Source organism: Amblyraja radiata, chromosome 20 (genome assembly GCF_010909765.2).
Source record: "Amblyraja radiata isolate CabotCenter1 chromosome 20, sAmbRad1.1.pri, whole genome shotgun sequence".
Classification (NCBI taxonomy): domain Eukaryota; kingdom Metazoa; phylum Chordata; class Chondrichthyes; order Rajiformes; family Rajidae; genus Amblyraja; species Amblyraja radiata.
This window is the reverse complement of record NC_045975.1, coordinates 10,751,799-10,768,436: the sequence shown is the minus strand read 5'-3', so window position 1 is coordinate 10,768,436 and position 16,638 is coordinate 10,751,799. Positions and strand designations below refer to the sequence as shown.

Sequence of the window (16,638 nt, the reverse complement as noted above, 5' to 3'; positions counted from 1 at the left end):
AGTAGGCCATTCAATATGATCATGGCTGATCATCCAACATCAGTACCCCGTTCCAGCTTTCTCCCCATATCCCTTGATTCCGTTAGCCCGAAGAGCGATCCTAATCTCAGGAATTAACCTGGTGAACCTATGCTGACTCCCTCAATAGTAAGGATGTCCCTCCTCAAATTAGGAGACCAAAACTGCACACAATTCTCCAGGTGCGGTCTCACCAGGGCCCTATACAACAACAGTAGGACCTCCTTGCTCCTATCGTCAAATCCTCTCGCAATGAAGGCCACAAGTCGCAATAGGAAGCCTGAGAGCCAATAATTGCCACAAGGATATGAATTTTTGATGCACCAACTTCCTCTCCCGGGTAACTGATTGTGCAGATGGCCTCCCATCAGTGGAAGGCCTCGACATTTAAAAGTGTCTCTTGGACACCTCTTGCTGCCTGGCACCAGCTGTGGCCAAGCGGATAGCATTCCTGCTTCTGAACTAGAAGGTCGTGGGATCAAGTCTCAGCCCAGGGAAAAGCTAAAGGGTTTAGGGGTGGGCGAAGGGGGAAGAGTGCGCCAAGATGTTGCAAAGGGAATGGTCCTTACAGTAAGGGGAGGAGAGGAGGAAGATGTGAGGTAGTAGCATGGTGTTGAAGGTTATGGAGGATGACTGGTTGAAAATGGTGACTTGTGCCATTGTGGACCATGGAAGCCTGCTTCCATTCTGAGTGGGAGGAGAGGGGGTGAGAACAGGTACAGTGGAGAGGAAGCTATATATAGTTCAGGATAAAGGTAGCACTGGTGTGGAAGTTGGTTGGAACAATTGGAATGGAGATTTGTGAAAGGTGGGAGAATGGAACGGAGTCCTTGCAGAAGGCCAAACACAAAGTGCTCGGGGAACGCAGCAGGTCAGGCAGCAACTGCGGAGGGAAAGACAACGTTCCAAATCTGGAACATTCTTTGGACAGATTGGAGTAGGTGGGAGAAAGCTGGACAAGAGAGGTGGAGGTGGATCACAGCCAGGCAAGTGATAGATGAATGGACACAGAGTGCTGGAGTAACTCGGCCGGTTGATGTGTGGCCACCCCATTGCAGGAAGGATGACTTAGCAAAGGTTGCAGAAGAAGATTAGGGGGTATTAGCTATGAGGAGAGGCTGGACAAACCTGGATTCTTTATCTGCATCGCCAGAGGTTGAGGGGAGACCTTCTTCTTCTTCTTCTTCTTCTTCTTCTTGCGTTTGAGGCAGCAGAAGTCCGCAGCAGGGTGATGCCATCCGGTTCGACATCAGTGCGTGCTCTAAAAAGGGCGCACGCTCCGGGCTGGCGCCGAGCTGTGGCGCTGCCGCTGTCTCTGTCTGTTGTCGTTCGCCTGGCCGAGGTCAGTTGACGGGGCTCACCACTGGAAGGTCGACAACATGAGCCCCAGGGGAGACCTGATAGAAGTATATGAAACTATGAGAGGGATTGAGAGGGTAGACACTCAGAATCTTTTTTTCCTCCAGGGTGGAAATGTCAAAGACTAGAGGGCATAGCTTTAAGGTGAGAGGGGTAAATTTGAAAGGAGACTTGACCAAGGGGGACCCGTTGGGTTCCGTCCCCTCAACGCGCGGATGGGGGTGGGGCCTGCGGCTTCACACACCCACTCTAACCACCCCCCACACACACGGGGGGGGGGGGGAAGGAAGAGAGGGGGGGAGGTTTTTTCTACACGCAGAGAGTGGTAGATGCCTGGAACATGCCTCCAGGGGTGTTGATAGAGGCAGATGCTATCGTGACATTCAAGAGGCTTTTAGATAGGCATAAGGGCATGCAGAGAATGGAGAGATACGGATCATGTGTAAACAGAGGAGGTTAGTTTATCGTGGTGTTAGGGGTGGCATAGACATTAAGGGCTGAAGGGCCTGTTTCTGTGCTTTATTGTTCTATATTCTATGTTTATATCTGTCGTATCAGTTTAACGAAAGCGGGAGATGGGGAATAGAGCCACAAGGCAAAAGCAGGTTGCAATGGGGCAAGTGCAAAAGTGGATCGTGAGGAGATGTGAACGGTAACAGCTCAGATATCACCAACATCTGCTCTCTGTAAGCGCACGGTGTGGATTTTCAGAGTTTTGAGTTCGACGAAGCCCTTTGGGATGTTAGCAATGCTGCAAGGAAGATGTGGTCCTTATCACACGCTAGATTGAGAAGGAATGAACTTGAAACTCAAGCATTTGTCTGGCCACTTAGTTGATTGCAACTGATCTGTGCAGTTTCCTGCTTTCAGCATCCGACCACAAGTCATTCGGGGATGAAACTAAGTTATACCCTTGCAATGTCAGACATGCCACTCCAGGTCAGAGTTAGAAGGCATGGGTTGGATTCCCACTGCCAGGACCCCAGCCCGCAACCTGGGTTGGTCCTTCGGTGCAGTCCTGAGTGTGTGTTGCTTCGTCAGAGTTGTAGAGCTCAGAAACAGGCCCTTCGGCCCAGCTCTTCCATGCCGACCATCTTAAAGAACATTTGGACAGGTTCATGGATAGGAAAGGATTAGAGGGATACCAGTCAAATGCGGACAAATGGAGCACCCTAGATGCGCACTTGGTCAACATGGAAGATACACACAAAATGCTGGAGTAACTCAGCACATCAGGCAGCAGCACTGGAGAATAGGAATAGGTGACGTTTTGGGACAAGACCCTTCAGAAGAAGGGTTTCGGCCCAAAACGTTGCCTATTTCCTTCGCTCCATAGATGCTGCTGCACCTGCTGAGTTTCTCCAGCATTTTTGTGTCCCTTCTTCAGACTTCTTGTCTCAATCCGAAACGTCACCTATTCCTTTTCTCTGACCTGCTGAGTTACTCCAGCTTTTTTTGTTTATCTTCAACCAGCATCTGCAGTTCCTTCTTACACACTTAGTCAACATGGACGAGTTGGGCCGAAGGGCCTGCTTCTACTCTCTATGACTCTGTGGTGCCACGTAACAGAGGGATATCAATACAACTCCACAGGCAGGCTGCAATTTGTTAAACACGACGCAAAATGTGGCAGATGCTGAAAGTTGACATAAAGCATAACGTTCAGGACTGCAGCTGCCATGGAGGGACAGAGACAGAGTTAATTCTGTAAGGACGATTACTTTTTACCAGAACTGGAACATTGTTAGGAAGTTTCCAATCGAGTATGGAGGCAGGGATCAGCAGAGACATGGAGAAAGCAAAAGAGCATCGACACAAGAGACTGCAGATGCTGGAATCTTGAACAAGAAACAAAGGAATTCAGTGGGTCAGGCAGCATCTGTGTAGTGAAATGGATAGATGCTGTTTCGGGTTGGGACCCTTCTTCATAGAAGGACCTCTGCCCGGAAGGCAAGGCAAGGCAAAGCCACCATGGCGCAGCTGGTAGAACTGCTGCCTCACAGCACCAGGGGTCCCGAGTTCGATCCAGACATTGGGCACTGTCTGTGTGGAGTTTGCACGTTCTCCCTGTGGCGGCGTGGGTTTCATCCGGGTGTTCCGGTTTCCTTCCACATCACAAGGACATGCGGGTTTGTAGGTTATTTGGCCGTTGCAAACTGCCCCTGGTGTGTAGGGAGTGGATGCGAATGTAGGATAACGTGAAACTAGTGTGTGAATGGACGATCGATGGCAGGCACGGACTCGGTGGGCCGAAGGGCCTGTCTCCATGCAGTATCTCACAACTAAACTAAGCAGAAGGATTGGACAGAAGCAATTAAACGGGTGCATGGATAGGACGGGTTTAGTGGGATATGGGCCGTATGTCAGGCAAGTGGGACTAGTGTAGCTGGGACATGTTGGTCGGTGTGGGCAGGTTGGGCTGAAGGGCCTGTTTCCATACTGTGCGACACTATGATCGGCGGTATAGAATGGGTGGTGTAGTGGGCCAAGACGGAGACTGGAGGAGGAAATAAAATCCCTACAATTAAACAATCACTGTGCCACTAATTAGCTCTGGAGTTTTATAACAAATTTGTTTGCTCGGTGGGAGGCAGACACGACAGCATCAGGGGGTTAATTTTGTGTGTTAAATAAGGACAGCGCTGTTTGTGTAGACAGAAAGGCACCACTATGCATATTGTTCCGTATTGTCGGTGTCTGCAGCGGTCCATTGCCCTTTAAGCTGCGAAGCTGCCTAATTTAATTAATTTATTTTATTTTTATTTTTTTAAGCATTAGTAGTTTTTTGTAATATTAAAAATTCAAAAGAATTTAGACTATATAGGTACAGCATGGAAGCAGGCCCTTCAGCCCATCGAGCCCGCGCCGACCAACGATCCCCGTATACCAATACTATTCTACACACTAGGGACAATTTTACCGAAGCCAATTAACCTCCAAACCTGTACGTCTTTGGAGTGTGGGAGGAAACTGGAGCACCTGTAGAAAACCCACGTGGTCACAGGGAGAACGTACAAACTCCGTACAGGCAGAAGCTGAGGTCAGGATTGAACCCGGGTCTCTGGTGCCGTAAAGGGATGTGCCACTTGGGCGACCTAATCCGCGAGTTCTGGCGAGTTTGCCCTCGACTCATACTCGCAGCATGGTCGACACGAGGTCATAGGAGGTCTTCGTAACTCTCCTTCATGCTCGAGAGTGGTCTCCGCGTACTCGAGGCCTCAGCTAGGCCGCGGCGTTTTTTTCAACATTGAAAAATGCCCGCGAGTAAAAAAAGGTCGCCATGGAAAAAATCGATACTTTTTTTACTCGTAGGTAGTCGAGTCATAGTAGGTAGTAATAGGTCGGCATGTTAGGCGTAGGTTATCGAGGGTAGTCGAAGGTAGTCGTAGATAGTCTTCATCATAGTCGAAGGGAGATCGAATGAGGTCGTCTTCACTCTCCACTATTCGGTGTCCAATTTTCCCGAAGTTGGTCGTAGCTAGTTGTAGCTAGTCTTCAACATAGTCGAAGGAGGTCTTCAACATGACCTTTTTTTCAAACTCTTCTAAACTCGCCAATTAAGTCGCCCAAGTGGGACAGCCCCTTAAGGCAGCGACTCTACCGCTGCGCCACCATGTCTGCCTCCACCATCACCCCTGGCAGCCTGTTCCAGGCAACATCCATTCTCTATTTAAAAAAAAGAAACTTTGCCCCTCTGAGCTCAACGCTGTGGGGGAAATAAACTGGAGGTGAGAAAAGGGCAAAACATATCGGGGCCGGCAACAGATGACGCCAGGAATGGTGGAGCCCACAATGGCACATTGTTGGTTGGGGAAGGTGTGATAACAAGAGGGATGTGAATCTCCAGTCCAAGGAAGGGTCCTGATCTGAAACATCATCTATCCATTTCCCACCTCAGATGCTGCCTGACGCACTGCGTTGCTCTATCACTTTTTTTTGGATCATGATTCCAGCATCTGCAGTCTCTTGTGTCTCCTTCATGTAGTGATGTCGATTGATGGGACAAGGAGGGTGAGAGAGGCTGGAGGGGAATTTCTTGACCTCTCATGGAAAAGCTCCATAAAATCTGCCTGAGAAGACAGCCTACTGCTTCTCTCCAACTATGCAGCGATTCCTCAGGACATTACTGAAGCTTGCGGCTACTTGGGATCTCCACAAAGCGTGGAACGTAGAAGAGTACAGTGCTAGAACAGGCTCTTCGGCCCACAAAGTTTGTGCTGGCCATGATAGTTAGTTTACAGAGACAGCACAGAAACAGGCCCTTCAGCCCACCGAGTCGGCACCGACCAATGATCCCCGAACATTAACACTACCCTCCACTCACGAGGGATAATCTTACTTTTTTTTTAATACCAAGCCAATTAAGCTACAAACCTGTACGTCTTTGGCGGGCAGGAGGAAACCAAAGATCTTGGAGAAAACCCACGCAGGTCACGGGGAGAATTTTCAAACTCCGTACAGACAAGCGCCCACAGTCAGGATCGATCCCGGTCTCTGGAAGTGCTTTATCTCTGCGCCACCGTGCCGCCATGTTAAGTTAAGCTCACTCCACCTGTGACACTTGGTCTCCCTCCCTCCATCACCTGCCTGTCCTTGTGCCTGTTTAACTGCCTCTTAAACATTGCTGCTGTATCTGCTCCCACTTCCTCCCAGGCAGTGCGTCCCAGGCACCTATCACATTCAAGGTAGACAAAAGTGCTGGAGAAACACAGCAGGTACAGCAGCATCTCTGCTGCTGCACCCGCTGAGTTTCTCCAGCACTTTTGTCTACCTTCGATTTTCCAGCATCTGCAGTTCCTTCTTAAACACCTTAAATCACATTCAGCAGCTTCACCCACATTCAAACAATAACTCCCAACTGATTTTGTGAAAGATTCCCTCCAGTAGTTTAGTTTAGTTTATTGTCACGTGTACCGAGGTACCGGGAAAATCTTTTGTTGCGAGCTAACCAGCTAGCAGAAAGACAATACATGATTACAATCGAGCCATTCACAGTGTACAGATACATGACAAAGGGAATCATGTGAATAATGTTTAGTGCAAGATAAAGTCCAGTAAAGTCCGATCATACATGGTCTGAAAGTCTCTTCTTCTTTCGTGTGGCATGCACAGCCTAAAGTTGTTGGACAACTTGTTCTATTTGATCTTCCGTTTGGGCACGTCGAGTTGATTGCATTAGTCGAAACAGGGCGGACCAGTGAAGGTTGCAATCTTCCACCCCGTCTGAAAGTCTCCAATGAGGTACATGGTGGCTTAGGACTGTTGTTGGTCGGATCAGTTCAGTTCAATATAGTTTATTGTCATGTGTACCGAGGTACAGTGAAAATCTTTTGTTGCATGCTAACCAGCCAGGATTAAAATCGAGCCACTCGCAGTGTACAGATATGTGATTAGTGCAAGGTAAAGCCAGTAGAGTCCAATCAAAGATAGTCTGAGGGTCTCCAAGGAGGTAGATAGTAGTTCAGGACTGCTGTCTGGTTGTGGTAGGATGGTTCAGTTGCCAGATAACAGTGGGAAGAAACTGTCCCTGAATCTGGAGGTGTGTGTTTTCACACTTCTATTCCCTTTGCCTGATGGGAGAGGGGAGAAGAGGGAGCGACCAGGGTACAACTTGTCCTTGATTAGGAATGATTCTCTACTAGAGCACGACGTCAAGAATGCCAATGTGCAAAATCCATATCCCTCCACTCCCTGCATGTGTCTATCTAAAAGCCCCTTAAACATCACTAATGTATCTGCCCCCACCACCAACACTGGCAGCATATTCCAGGCATCCTCCACTGACTGTGTTAATAAAAGACTTGCCTCAAACCATTCCACATTCTCGCACTTCCCCCTTCTCTCTCTCCTGCTCCAGCCCTCCAAAACCTGGACGCTGCTCCATTTTGAGCCATTTTCCCAACACCGAGTTGAATCCACACACCACTTATAGCAGTGCCCTTGGCTTCCCACCTCGCTGCCCTGGAGTCCGCAGCCTAAACCTTGCTGCCTCTCGACCACCCTTCCCCTCTTCGTAACCCTCTTTAGTAGCTCCCTTATTATAGCAGCTTGCTGCCGTCACCTTGTATGGCTTGGTGTCAAAGTTCATTCACTAACACTCCCGCAAAGCACCTCACAAATGCTTCCCACTGTGCAGAAGGAGCTAAATACATTCCAGTTGCAGCTTTTGTTGCAAGTCGAATTCTACTCTTGTCACAAATGATTCTGGGAACGGTATTGGGATTTTCGACAGCGGGTCGCGGGCTTTCTTCCGGATTGTCCATTCGAGCTGCTAATCAGTCTACCATGAACGAGCATTTAATGGGGTTGCGGCCAAGCCTGAGGTAAAGTGGATGAATCTCTGCAGCATGGGCTGGGGGGGGGGAAATGCTGCGATATGTTGGTGATATGCAGAGTACTGCCCTACCGGCTACAGGTTCAGCAAGGCTGTGGGAGATGGAATGAAGAGTGGGGCTAACAGTGATCCAGCAGTGATACGATGCACAGAGTGGCCTGTGTGGCCATTCAATGTCCCGTGTGCCATCATTCGTCGCTTCTGTCGAGCCTGTGTTTGTTTCTGATTCAATGCTGTTGATATCTCTCTTTAACGAGCAGGGAGATTTCCTGTCGGATTAGCCAAGGCAATTGCATCATTTTAACCCTTCCCCCCGGGCACTGATTTACAACTTTAAAACGCGGCTCTCCGCGGACGAACCCCAACCCCCTCACTGTCCACTCTTTGTGTGTGTGTCCCCCCCCCCCCCTCTTTGTCAGTCCCGGGTGACCCTGGAGGCCAACAACACTGCCACCACCAGTGGAAAGGACAGGCGTACCATTCAGGCGGAGATGCTGCAGCTGGACCTGATAGACGCCGCAGACGAGACGGATCAGGAGGAAGAGGACAACGGCCGGCGGAGGGAGACCAAGCCCGTCGGCATGGCGGCCTACAGACCCAAGAGGCCGACGACCCTGAACCTCTTCCCCCAGGTTCCACGCTCGCAGGTAAGGCGGCAGGGACCAGCCACACTTCACCGCTTCCTTCGAACGATCCCCGCTGCCGATTATCCCCACCCCCTCACCCTTTAACACCGCTTACTTTGCCGGTACGCGACGAGGCGCTATCCTGTAAAAAATGAGACGTCTTGGACTTTTGTGTGCAGTTTTGGTCTCCTAATTTGAGGAAGGACATTCTCGAGGGAGTGCAGCGAAGGTTCATCAGGTTAATTCCCAGAATGGCGGGACTGGCATATGATGAAAGAATGGGTCGACTGGGCTTGTGTTCACCGGAATTTTGAAGGATGAGAGGGCAGCTTATAGAAACATATAAAATTCTTAAGGGATTGGGCAGGCTAGATGCAAGGAAAACAATTCCCAATGTTGGGGGAGTCCAGAACCGGTGGTAACAGTTTAAGAATAAGGTGTAGGCCATTTAGCACTGAAGTGAGGAAAAACTTTGTCACCCAGAGAGTTGTGAATCTGTGGAATTCTCTGCCACAGAAGGCAGTGGAGGCCAATTCACCGGATGTACTATTGAATTGAATTGAATTGAATTGAATCCTTTATTTGTCATTCAGACCTTTCGGTCTGAACGAAATGTCGTTGCCTGCAGCCATACATGTACTAATAAACAACACACAATAAACACAAATTAATATCCACCACAGTGAGTTCACCAAACACCTCCTCACTGTGATGGAGGCAAAAGTCCTAGAGTTACTGTCTCTTCCCTCCTCTTCTCCCTCTGCGCCGAGGCGATACCCCACGGGGCGATGGTAAGTCAGTCCCGCGGTTCAAGCTCCGCGGCCCGGGGGTGGTCGAAGCTGCCGCCCTCCAGCAGTTGTTGCCACGGGAGCTCCGGAAAACAGGCATCAACCTGTGACCCGCGAGCTCCCGACGATGTCATCCACTGGCCCGCGACCGAGCCCCGGATTCAGGTCACCGCCGCCAGAACGCCGCCTCAGCCACCGGAGCACCGTCTCCGCCCCGCACCGGGCCGCCCACACGGGAGCGTCTCAGCCACGCACCGGGCCGCTAAAGAAAGAGTTAGATTTAACTCTTAGGGCTAAAGGAATCAAGGGATATGGAGAGAAAGCAGGAACGGGGTATTGATTTTGTATCACATTGAATGGCGGTGCCGGCTCGAAGGGCCGAATGGCCTACACCAGCACCTATTTTCTATGTTTACCAGGTACATGACCACTAACACACCCGATACTAGACAGGCCCCACCAGGTTATTAATCCGAAGCTCAGGTTGAAGGAGATATCTGTGGCTTCACTCAATCTCTGAGTCACAGACCGACTACTTTCGCAGTAGACTGCTGTCCGTTGATGTGATTACCAGCTCCGCTACACATTCTGAAGAAGGGACTCCACCCCAAACGTCACCCATTCCTTCTCTCCAGAGATGCTGCCTGTCCCGCTGAGTTACTCCAGCATTTTGTGTCTATCTTCGGTTTAAACCAGCATCTGCAGTTCCTTCCTACCCACTACACATAATGTCAGCCTTGCAGCCATCAGTAATGTATTGGCTATTGGCTTCCTACAAATTGTGACTGTGGGAGATATGACAACACCGAAATCCATTGCTGATATAATTAGATTGTCTTAATGGCCCACATAAAGTAGCAGCAATGTACTTAGCTGCTAATAAATTAATGCCTGACACTGCCGGGTGAAATCTGTGTAAGAACTTGGATTTTTATAGCACCTCTCACCATCCCTGTTAGGTGATTAAGGCACAGATCAAAGTTGCGCTGAAGTGTCGACACCAAGAGCTGCCCATGCTGGAATCCTGAGCAAAACTGGAAGTGCTGCAGTAACTCAGCGGGTCAGTCAGCATCTGTGGTGGGCATGGATAGGCCACATTCCGGGTTGGGACCCTTCTTCAGACTGATTGTAGTAAGGGGGGAGTGCTACAAAGCCTGGCAAGTGATAGGTGGATACAGGTGAGAGGGGATAGTGACAAAGACTAGAGGTGAAAAGGAGCCGAAAGGGCATCAGATAAAGAGAGAAGATGTAAAGCCAGAGAGAGGGATATAGGGGAGTGGGGGAGGCCAGAGAAATGGGAAAGCACCAAGGTAGACGAGTACAGGGAGGAGAGAGGCAGTGGGGGCCATGACTTAATATTGAAAAATTCAATGTACACAATGTTGGGATGTAAGCTACCATGTTGAATGTGAGGAGCTGTTGCTCCGGGTCTTACTCTGGGAATTAACCTCCAAATCCCCCCACACTCCAAAGACATCCGGGTTTGTAGAATGTAGAGAGTGGCGGACATTGAGATAATGCAGATTTGATATGAATGGGCGATCAGTGATCAGCATGAATTCTGTGGGCTGAAGGGCCTGTTTTCATACTGTATCTCTAACATTAAAACTAAAATGGCTGCTGTTTTTTCCTGTACAACTTCATTTTGTAAGCTCTCAAGCACTTTGGAGCATTCTGAGATTGCAAAGGGCACGGAGCAAATAGTTTATAGTTTGTGGAAACAGGCCCTTCGGCCCACCGAATCCGTCCAAAACCAGCGATCCCCATTACATTAGCACACACTACACAATGGGGACAATTAAATGTTTTTACCAAAGCCAGTTGTTAGGGGTGTGGTAGGTTAATGCATGGCTTGAATCGAACTTTTCATCGTCCGGCGCGGCCCGGCTGCGGGATCTTCACTCGCCCGGCGGGGGCTTCAATATCAGGAGCCTCGATCGCCTCGACGCACCAGTTTGACTGCTGGATGAAGCGAGGAAGAGATAAGACTTTTTTTACCTTCCATCACAGTGAGGAGGTGCCTGGAGGAGAGTCCCTGTGATGGATGTTTGTGTAAAATTGATGTAATCGTGTGTTTTGTTTGTTTTTTATTGTTAGGACTGTATGGCAATGACATTTCGATCAAATTCTTTTTGAATGACAAATAAATTAAATTCAATTCAATTCAAACCTGTACGTCTTTGGAGTGTGGGGAAAGCCCACGCAGGTCATGGGGAGAACGTACAAACTCCACACAGACAGCCAGGATCGAACCCGGGTCCCTGGCGCTGTAAGGCAACAACTCTATCGCTGTGCTACTGCACTGCCCTTCCCTACAAACCATTCTTTCCTGAAAGAAGTAAGCTTGCTCGGAGCCCGGCACAACCCCAGGAATGTTGGAAGCATCTCAGTATTTGAGGGATTTATCGAAATATATTCGCTGCTATGGTGCAAGGAGTTACTGGCTGGGCAGATGCATGATGTGTTCAAATCCACAAGAATCAACCAAAATAGATCAGTCAGGATAAGTACATCAACTGCTGTGAAACCTTAATACTCAGGATAAAGTCCAACACTGCCTATAAGCAGCAAAACACAAAGTGCTGGAGGAACTCAGCGGGTCAGGCAGCATCTGTGGAGGGAAATGGACAGACGACATCTCAGGCCGGGACCCTCCCTCGGAGTGACCCGTGGAACACCTCCAGCACTTGTGTAGGAAGGAACTGCAGCTGCTGGTTTACACCAAAGATAGGCACAAAATGCTGGAGTAACTCAGCGGGACGGGCAGCATCTCTGGATGGAAGGAATAGGTGATGTTTCCGGTCGGGACAAAGGGTCTCGATCCGAAACGTCACCCATTCCTTCTCTCCAGAGATGTTGCCCGTCCCGCTGAGTTACTCCAGCATTTTGTGTCTATTCTCCAGCACTTTGTGTTTTGCTCAAGATCCCGGCATCTGCAGTTCCTTTTGTCTCTATTGAAATGCCTCTTGTTGGCAATGTCAAGGGAGGGACATTAATGGGAGAGCATGGTGGCAAGGTCATGTTCAGAGGGTAGGTATGAGGAGGTGCCAGATAGCTAGCGAAGGCCATGTACAGGGGATAGGCAGTGTGAAGAAAGGTACTGACCTGATATGTCATCTGTCCACGTCCTCCAGAGATGCTGCCTGACCCGCTGAATTAAGGGCTTGTCCCACGGGCATGCGACCTGCATGTGGCAAGCGCGACCTAAAGGGCCGGTCCCACCAGTATGTGCCTGCATGCGGCAAGCGCGACCTAACGTGGTTGCTTGAGCCGTACGGCCTCGCGGGGCCGGTCCCACTTCGATCACCGGAGCCGTATGGAGTTGTGCGGAGCTGGTCCCGACATCGCGCGGTACTCCGAAAAACTGACCGTGTTTAAAAATTCCGCGCGGCAATGGCCTGCCGGCCCGCAGCCACCTCGACGCCGTGTCACTCACTCGACCTCCGCGTGGCCCCTGCTGCTTCTGGTTTGGTCGCGCTTGCCGCATGCCATACGGCTCAAGCGACCACGTTAGGTCGCGCTTGCCGCATGCAGGCGCATGTTGGTGGGACCGGCCCTTTAGGTCGCGCTTGCCGCATGCAGGTCGCATGCCCGTGGGACAGGCCCTTAACTCCAGCACTTTGGTTCAATGGTTCTTTATTCTCACATGGACCGAGGTACAGTTCAGTAAATGATCACTGTACATAAACACAATCCCAGATGAAGTACAGAGTGTCCTATGAGGGGATATTAATGACTCTGTTTCACACTATCTTTACCCCACTGCCCAAAGTTGTGGTCAATTACCAGGTGGCACAGCGGTAGAGTTGCTGCCTCACAGCGCCAGAGACCCGGGTTCGATCCTGACTGCAGGTGCAGTCTGTACAGAGTTTGTACGTTCTCCCTGTGACCGCGTGGGTTTTCTCCAGGTGCTGCGGTTTCCTCCCACATTCCAAAGACGTGCAGGTTTGTAGGTTAATTGGCTTCTGTAAATTGCCCCGCAGTGTGTAGGATAGAGCTAGTGTACGGGGTGATTGTTGGTTGGCCTGGGCTCGGTGGGGCTGAGTGCCCTGTTTTCACGCTGTAACTCTTGAAACTAAAACTAAAAACGGTCGCAGCCATCACTGCAGGCCTCGGCCTCTCTGAATAAGTTTTTTTTTTAATCCCTGTGTGGACATGATCGCCATTGTCCGACGTTGCCCCGGCAACCTGTTGAAAAGATGTCGCGTGGCACAGTTGTGTCAGCAGCCTCTCCCGTCCCAGCCCCACGTGACCTCCTTTGTTCTCCCACCACAGGACACGCTGAACAACAACTCATTTGGCAAAAAGTACAGCTGGCAGGAAAAAGTCTCTCGATCTTCCTCCCCGCTGAAGACAGGTACGTGTTTCCGCACTGCCCGCTCCATGAGGTATCGGAGCCGAACCCTCGAGGCCGAATATGTTGCGCCAGGCCACTCACCCGGTAAAATCCTGGTGTACGAGTTTAATTGAAGGGCTGGTTTTAAAGACAATGTATTGATCGTTGGGAGGGACAACAAGTTTGGTTTGTTTGGTTGAGTTTAGTTTATTGTCATGTGTGCCGAGTTACAGTGAAAAGCTTTAGTTGCGTGCCAACCAGTTAAAAACCAGGATATGTCTAAAGTGGAGATTGACAGATTCTACAATAGAAATTTTGAAACGATACATTAAATATTTTAAGTGAAAAACGGCGCAGGTGTATTCCTAATTCATATTGCCATTGTTCAGGTTGAAATACAGGTGTTTTGGGGGTTATGGGGAGAAGGCAGGAGAACAGGGTTGAGAGGGAAAGATAGAACAGCCATGACGGGGTAGACTTGATGGGCCGAATGGCCTAATTCTGCTACTAGAACAAAAACAAAAAAGACCTGTGGTCAGCGGAAAGACTATACAATGATTGCAACCGAGCCATCTACAGCATACAGATAATTGATAAAGGGAGTAACATTTAGTCCAGTAAAGTCTGATTAAAGATAGCCCGAGGGTCTCCAATGAGGTAGATGGTAGCTCAGGACTGCTCTCTAGTTGTTGATAGGGTGGTTCAGTTGCCTGATAAACTATTGCCCTGGATGGCGTAAAGCAGACCAGCAGACCGACCTGTTTCACACAGAGTGGCGAATCTCTGGAATTCTCTGCCACAGAAGGTAGTTGAGGCTAGTTCATTGGCTATATTTAAGAGGGAGTTAGATGTGGCCCTTGTGGCTAAAGGGATCATGGGGTATGGAGAGAAAGCAGGCATGGGATACTGAGTTGGATGATCAGCCATGACCATATTGAATGGCGGTGCAGGCTCGAAGGGCCGAATGGCCTACTCCTGCACCTATTTTCTATGTTTCTATGTTCTCAGGGGCCGGGGGTGGGTGAAGCTGGGCCAAGAAGCCAGGTGGGTTAAGAAGCTTAGAGCGGAAGGAGAGATTCCGGAGGGGAATTCCGTTCCCGGGTGTTGGGATGACCGAAGGGTGAAGGTGATGTGCAGAACAGGAGAGTCTGGCAGAGGTGGCACAGTGGTAGAGTCGCTCTTTTACAGCACCAGAGATCCAGGTTCGATCCTGACTACGGGTGCTGTCTGTACGGAGTTTGCACGTTCTCCCTGTGACCGCGTGGGTTTTCACTGGACACTGCAGTTTCCCCCCACATCCCAAAGACGTGCGGGTTAATTGGGATGTTCGTTGGCTCCTGTAAATTGTTCCTGGTGTACAGGATTGAACGAGTGTACGGGTGATTGCTGGTCGGCGTGGACTCGGTGGGCCGAAGGGCCTGTTTCCACGCTGTATCTCTAAACTAAACTTTAAGAAAAGAGACCCTGAAGGATTGCGGGTAGGGTCCGGGAAAGGCCACAGAGATGGGGGGGTGAGGAGAAGGGTTTTGAAGATGAAGTTGGGGATTGTAGCACTGAGGTGTTTCAGGAGTGGAGTCTGGCTTGCTCGGTGAGTGTGACAAGGTTGGCTGGAAATGGCGGGACAGAGTGTAATCTGGTGGTACCAGCGGGGGTAGGAGGAGGGGAGTGTGGGGGTGGGGGGGGGGGGGGGGGGTGATGGGGTGAGTTGAGAGGAGGGAGGAGGAGTTTAGAGAAGGGGACAGGGAGGAGTGGTTGCAAAGGGCTGGGGTCAGACAGGGCGTAATGTGTAGGAAGGAAGCACAGATGCCGGCTTAAACCGAAGATAGACACAAAATGCTGGAGTAACTCAGTGGGACAGGCAGCATCTCTGGAGAAAATGAATAGGTTACATTCCGGGTCGAGATCTTTCTTCAGTCCGAAGAGGGTCTCTTAAAACCGAATATTCAGCGAGATGACCCGAGAGGTTTCAAATATGGTTGCGCCTTTAGAATTATACCTCTAAAGTAACTCCAGCACAACGGGCTGCACTGTGGTGCAGCGGTAGAGTTGCTGCCTTACAGCGCCACAGACCCAGGTTCGATCCTGACTACGGGTGCTCTCTGTACGGAGTTTGTACGTACCCCGTATCCCCTGTGACCACGTGGGCTTTCTCTGGGTGCTCCAGTTTCCTCCCCACACTCCAAAGACATACAGGTTTATAGGTTGTGTAGGAAGGAACTGCAGATGCTGGATTAAACCGAGGATAGACACAAAAAGCTGGCATAACTCAACGAGACGGGCAGCATCTCTGGAGACAAGGAATGAGTGATTTTTCGGGTCGAGGCCCTTCTTCAGTCTGAAGAATGGTCTCTCCCCCCCCCCCCAAACATAACCCATTCCTGCTATTCAGAGATGCTGTCTGAGCCACTGAGTTACTCCAGCTTTATGTGTGTATCTCAGATTTATAGGTTAATAGGTGTCAGTAAAAATTAGTGTTTAGTATAGTCTAGTGTACAGGGTGATCGCTGATCGGCGTGGTCTCGGTGGACTGAAGGGTCTGCTTCTGCTCTGTAGCTCTAAAATCTAAAGTGCTACAAATCAGCATCTCGTTCTAAGTCAGTCCCATTTGCTTGCATTTGGCCCATATCCCACTAATCCTTTCTTATCCATGTACAGTGGCTTGCAAAAGTTTCCATACCCCTTGAACTTTTCCACATTTTGTCACGTTACAACCACAAACGTAAATGTATTTTATTGGGATTTTATGTGATAGACCAACACAAAGTGGTGCATAATTGTGAAGTGGAAGGAAAATGATACATGGTTTTCAAATTTTTTTACAAATAAAAAACTGAAAAGTGTGGCGTGCAAAAGTATTCAGCCCCCCTGAGTCAATACTTTGTAGAACCACCTTTCGCTGCAATTACAGCTGCAAGTCTTTAGTGGTATGTCTCTACCAGCTTTGCACATCTAGAGACTGAAATTTTTGCCCATTCTTCTTTGCAAAATAGCTCAAGCTCAGTCAGATTGGATGGAGAGCATCTGTGAACAGCAATTTTCAAGTCTTGCCAGAGATTCTCAATTGGATTTAGGTCTGGACTTTGACTGGGCCATTCTATCACATGAATATGCTTTGATCTAAACCATTCCATTGTAGCTCTGGCTGTATGTTTAGGGTCGTTGTCCTGCTGGAAGGTG

General features: G+C 49.6%; 1 protein-coding gene across 3 annotated transcripts in view; it reads left to right on the top strand.

Annotated features, from left to right (window-relative positions):
* The window catches only part of mapk8ip1 (mitogen-activated protein kinase 8 interacting protein 1), an 87,376-nt gene that overhangs the window by 47,609 nt on the left and 23,129 nt on the right, over positions 1-16,638 (top strand). For all 3 annotated transcript variants that reach the window (XM_033038799.1, XM_033038801.1, XM_033038800.1), the window contains exons 3-4: positions 8,131-8,358; positions 13,401-13,482. In XM_033038799.1, the coding sequence (XP_032894690.1) occupies positions 8,131-8,358; positions 13,401-13,482 (310 nt within the window). The remainder of the gene's footprint in view (positions 1-8,130; positions 8,359-13,400; positions 13,483-16,638) is intronic.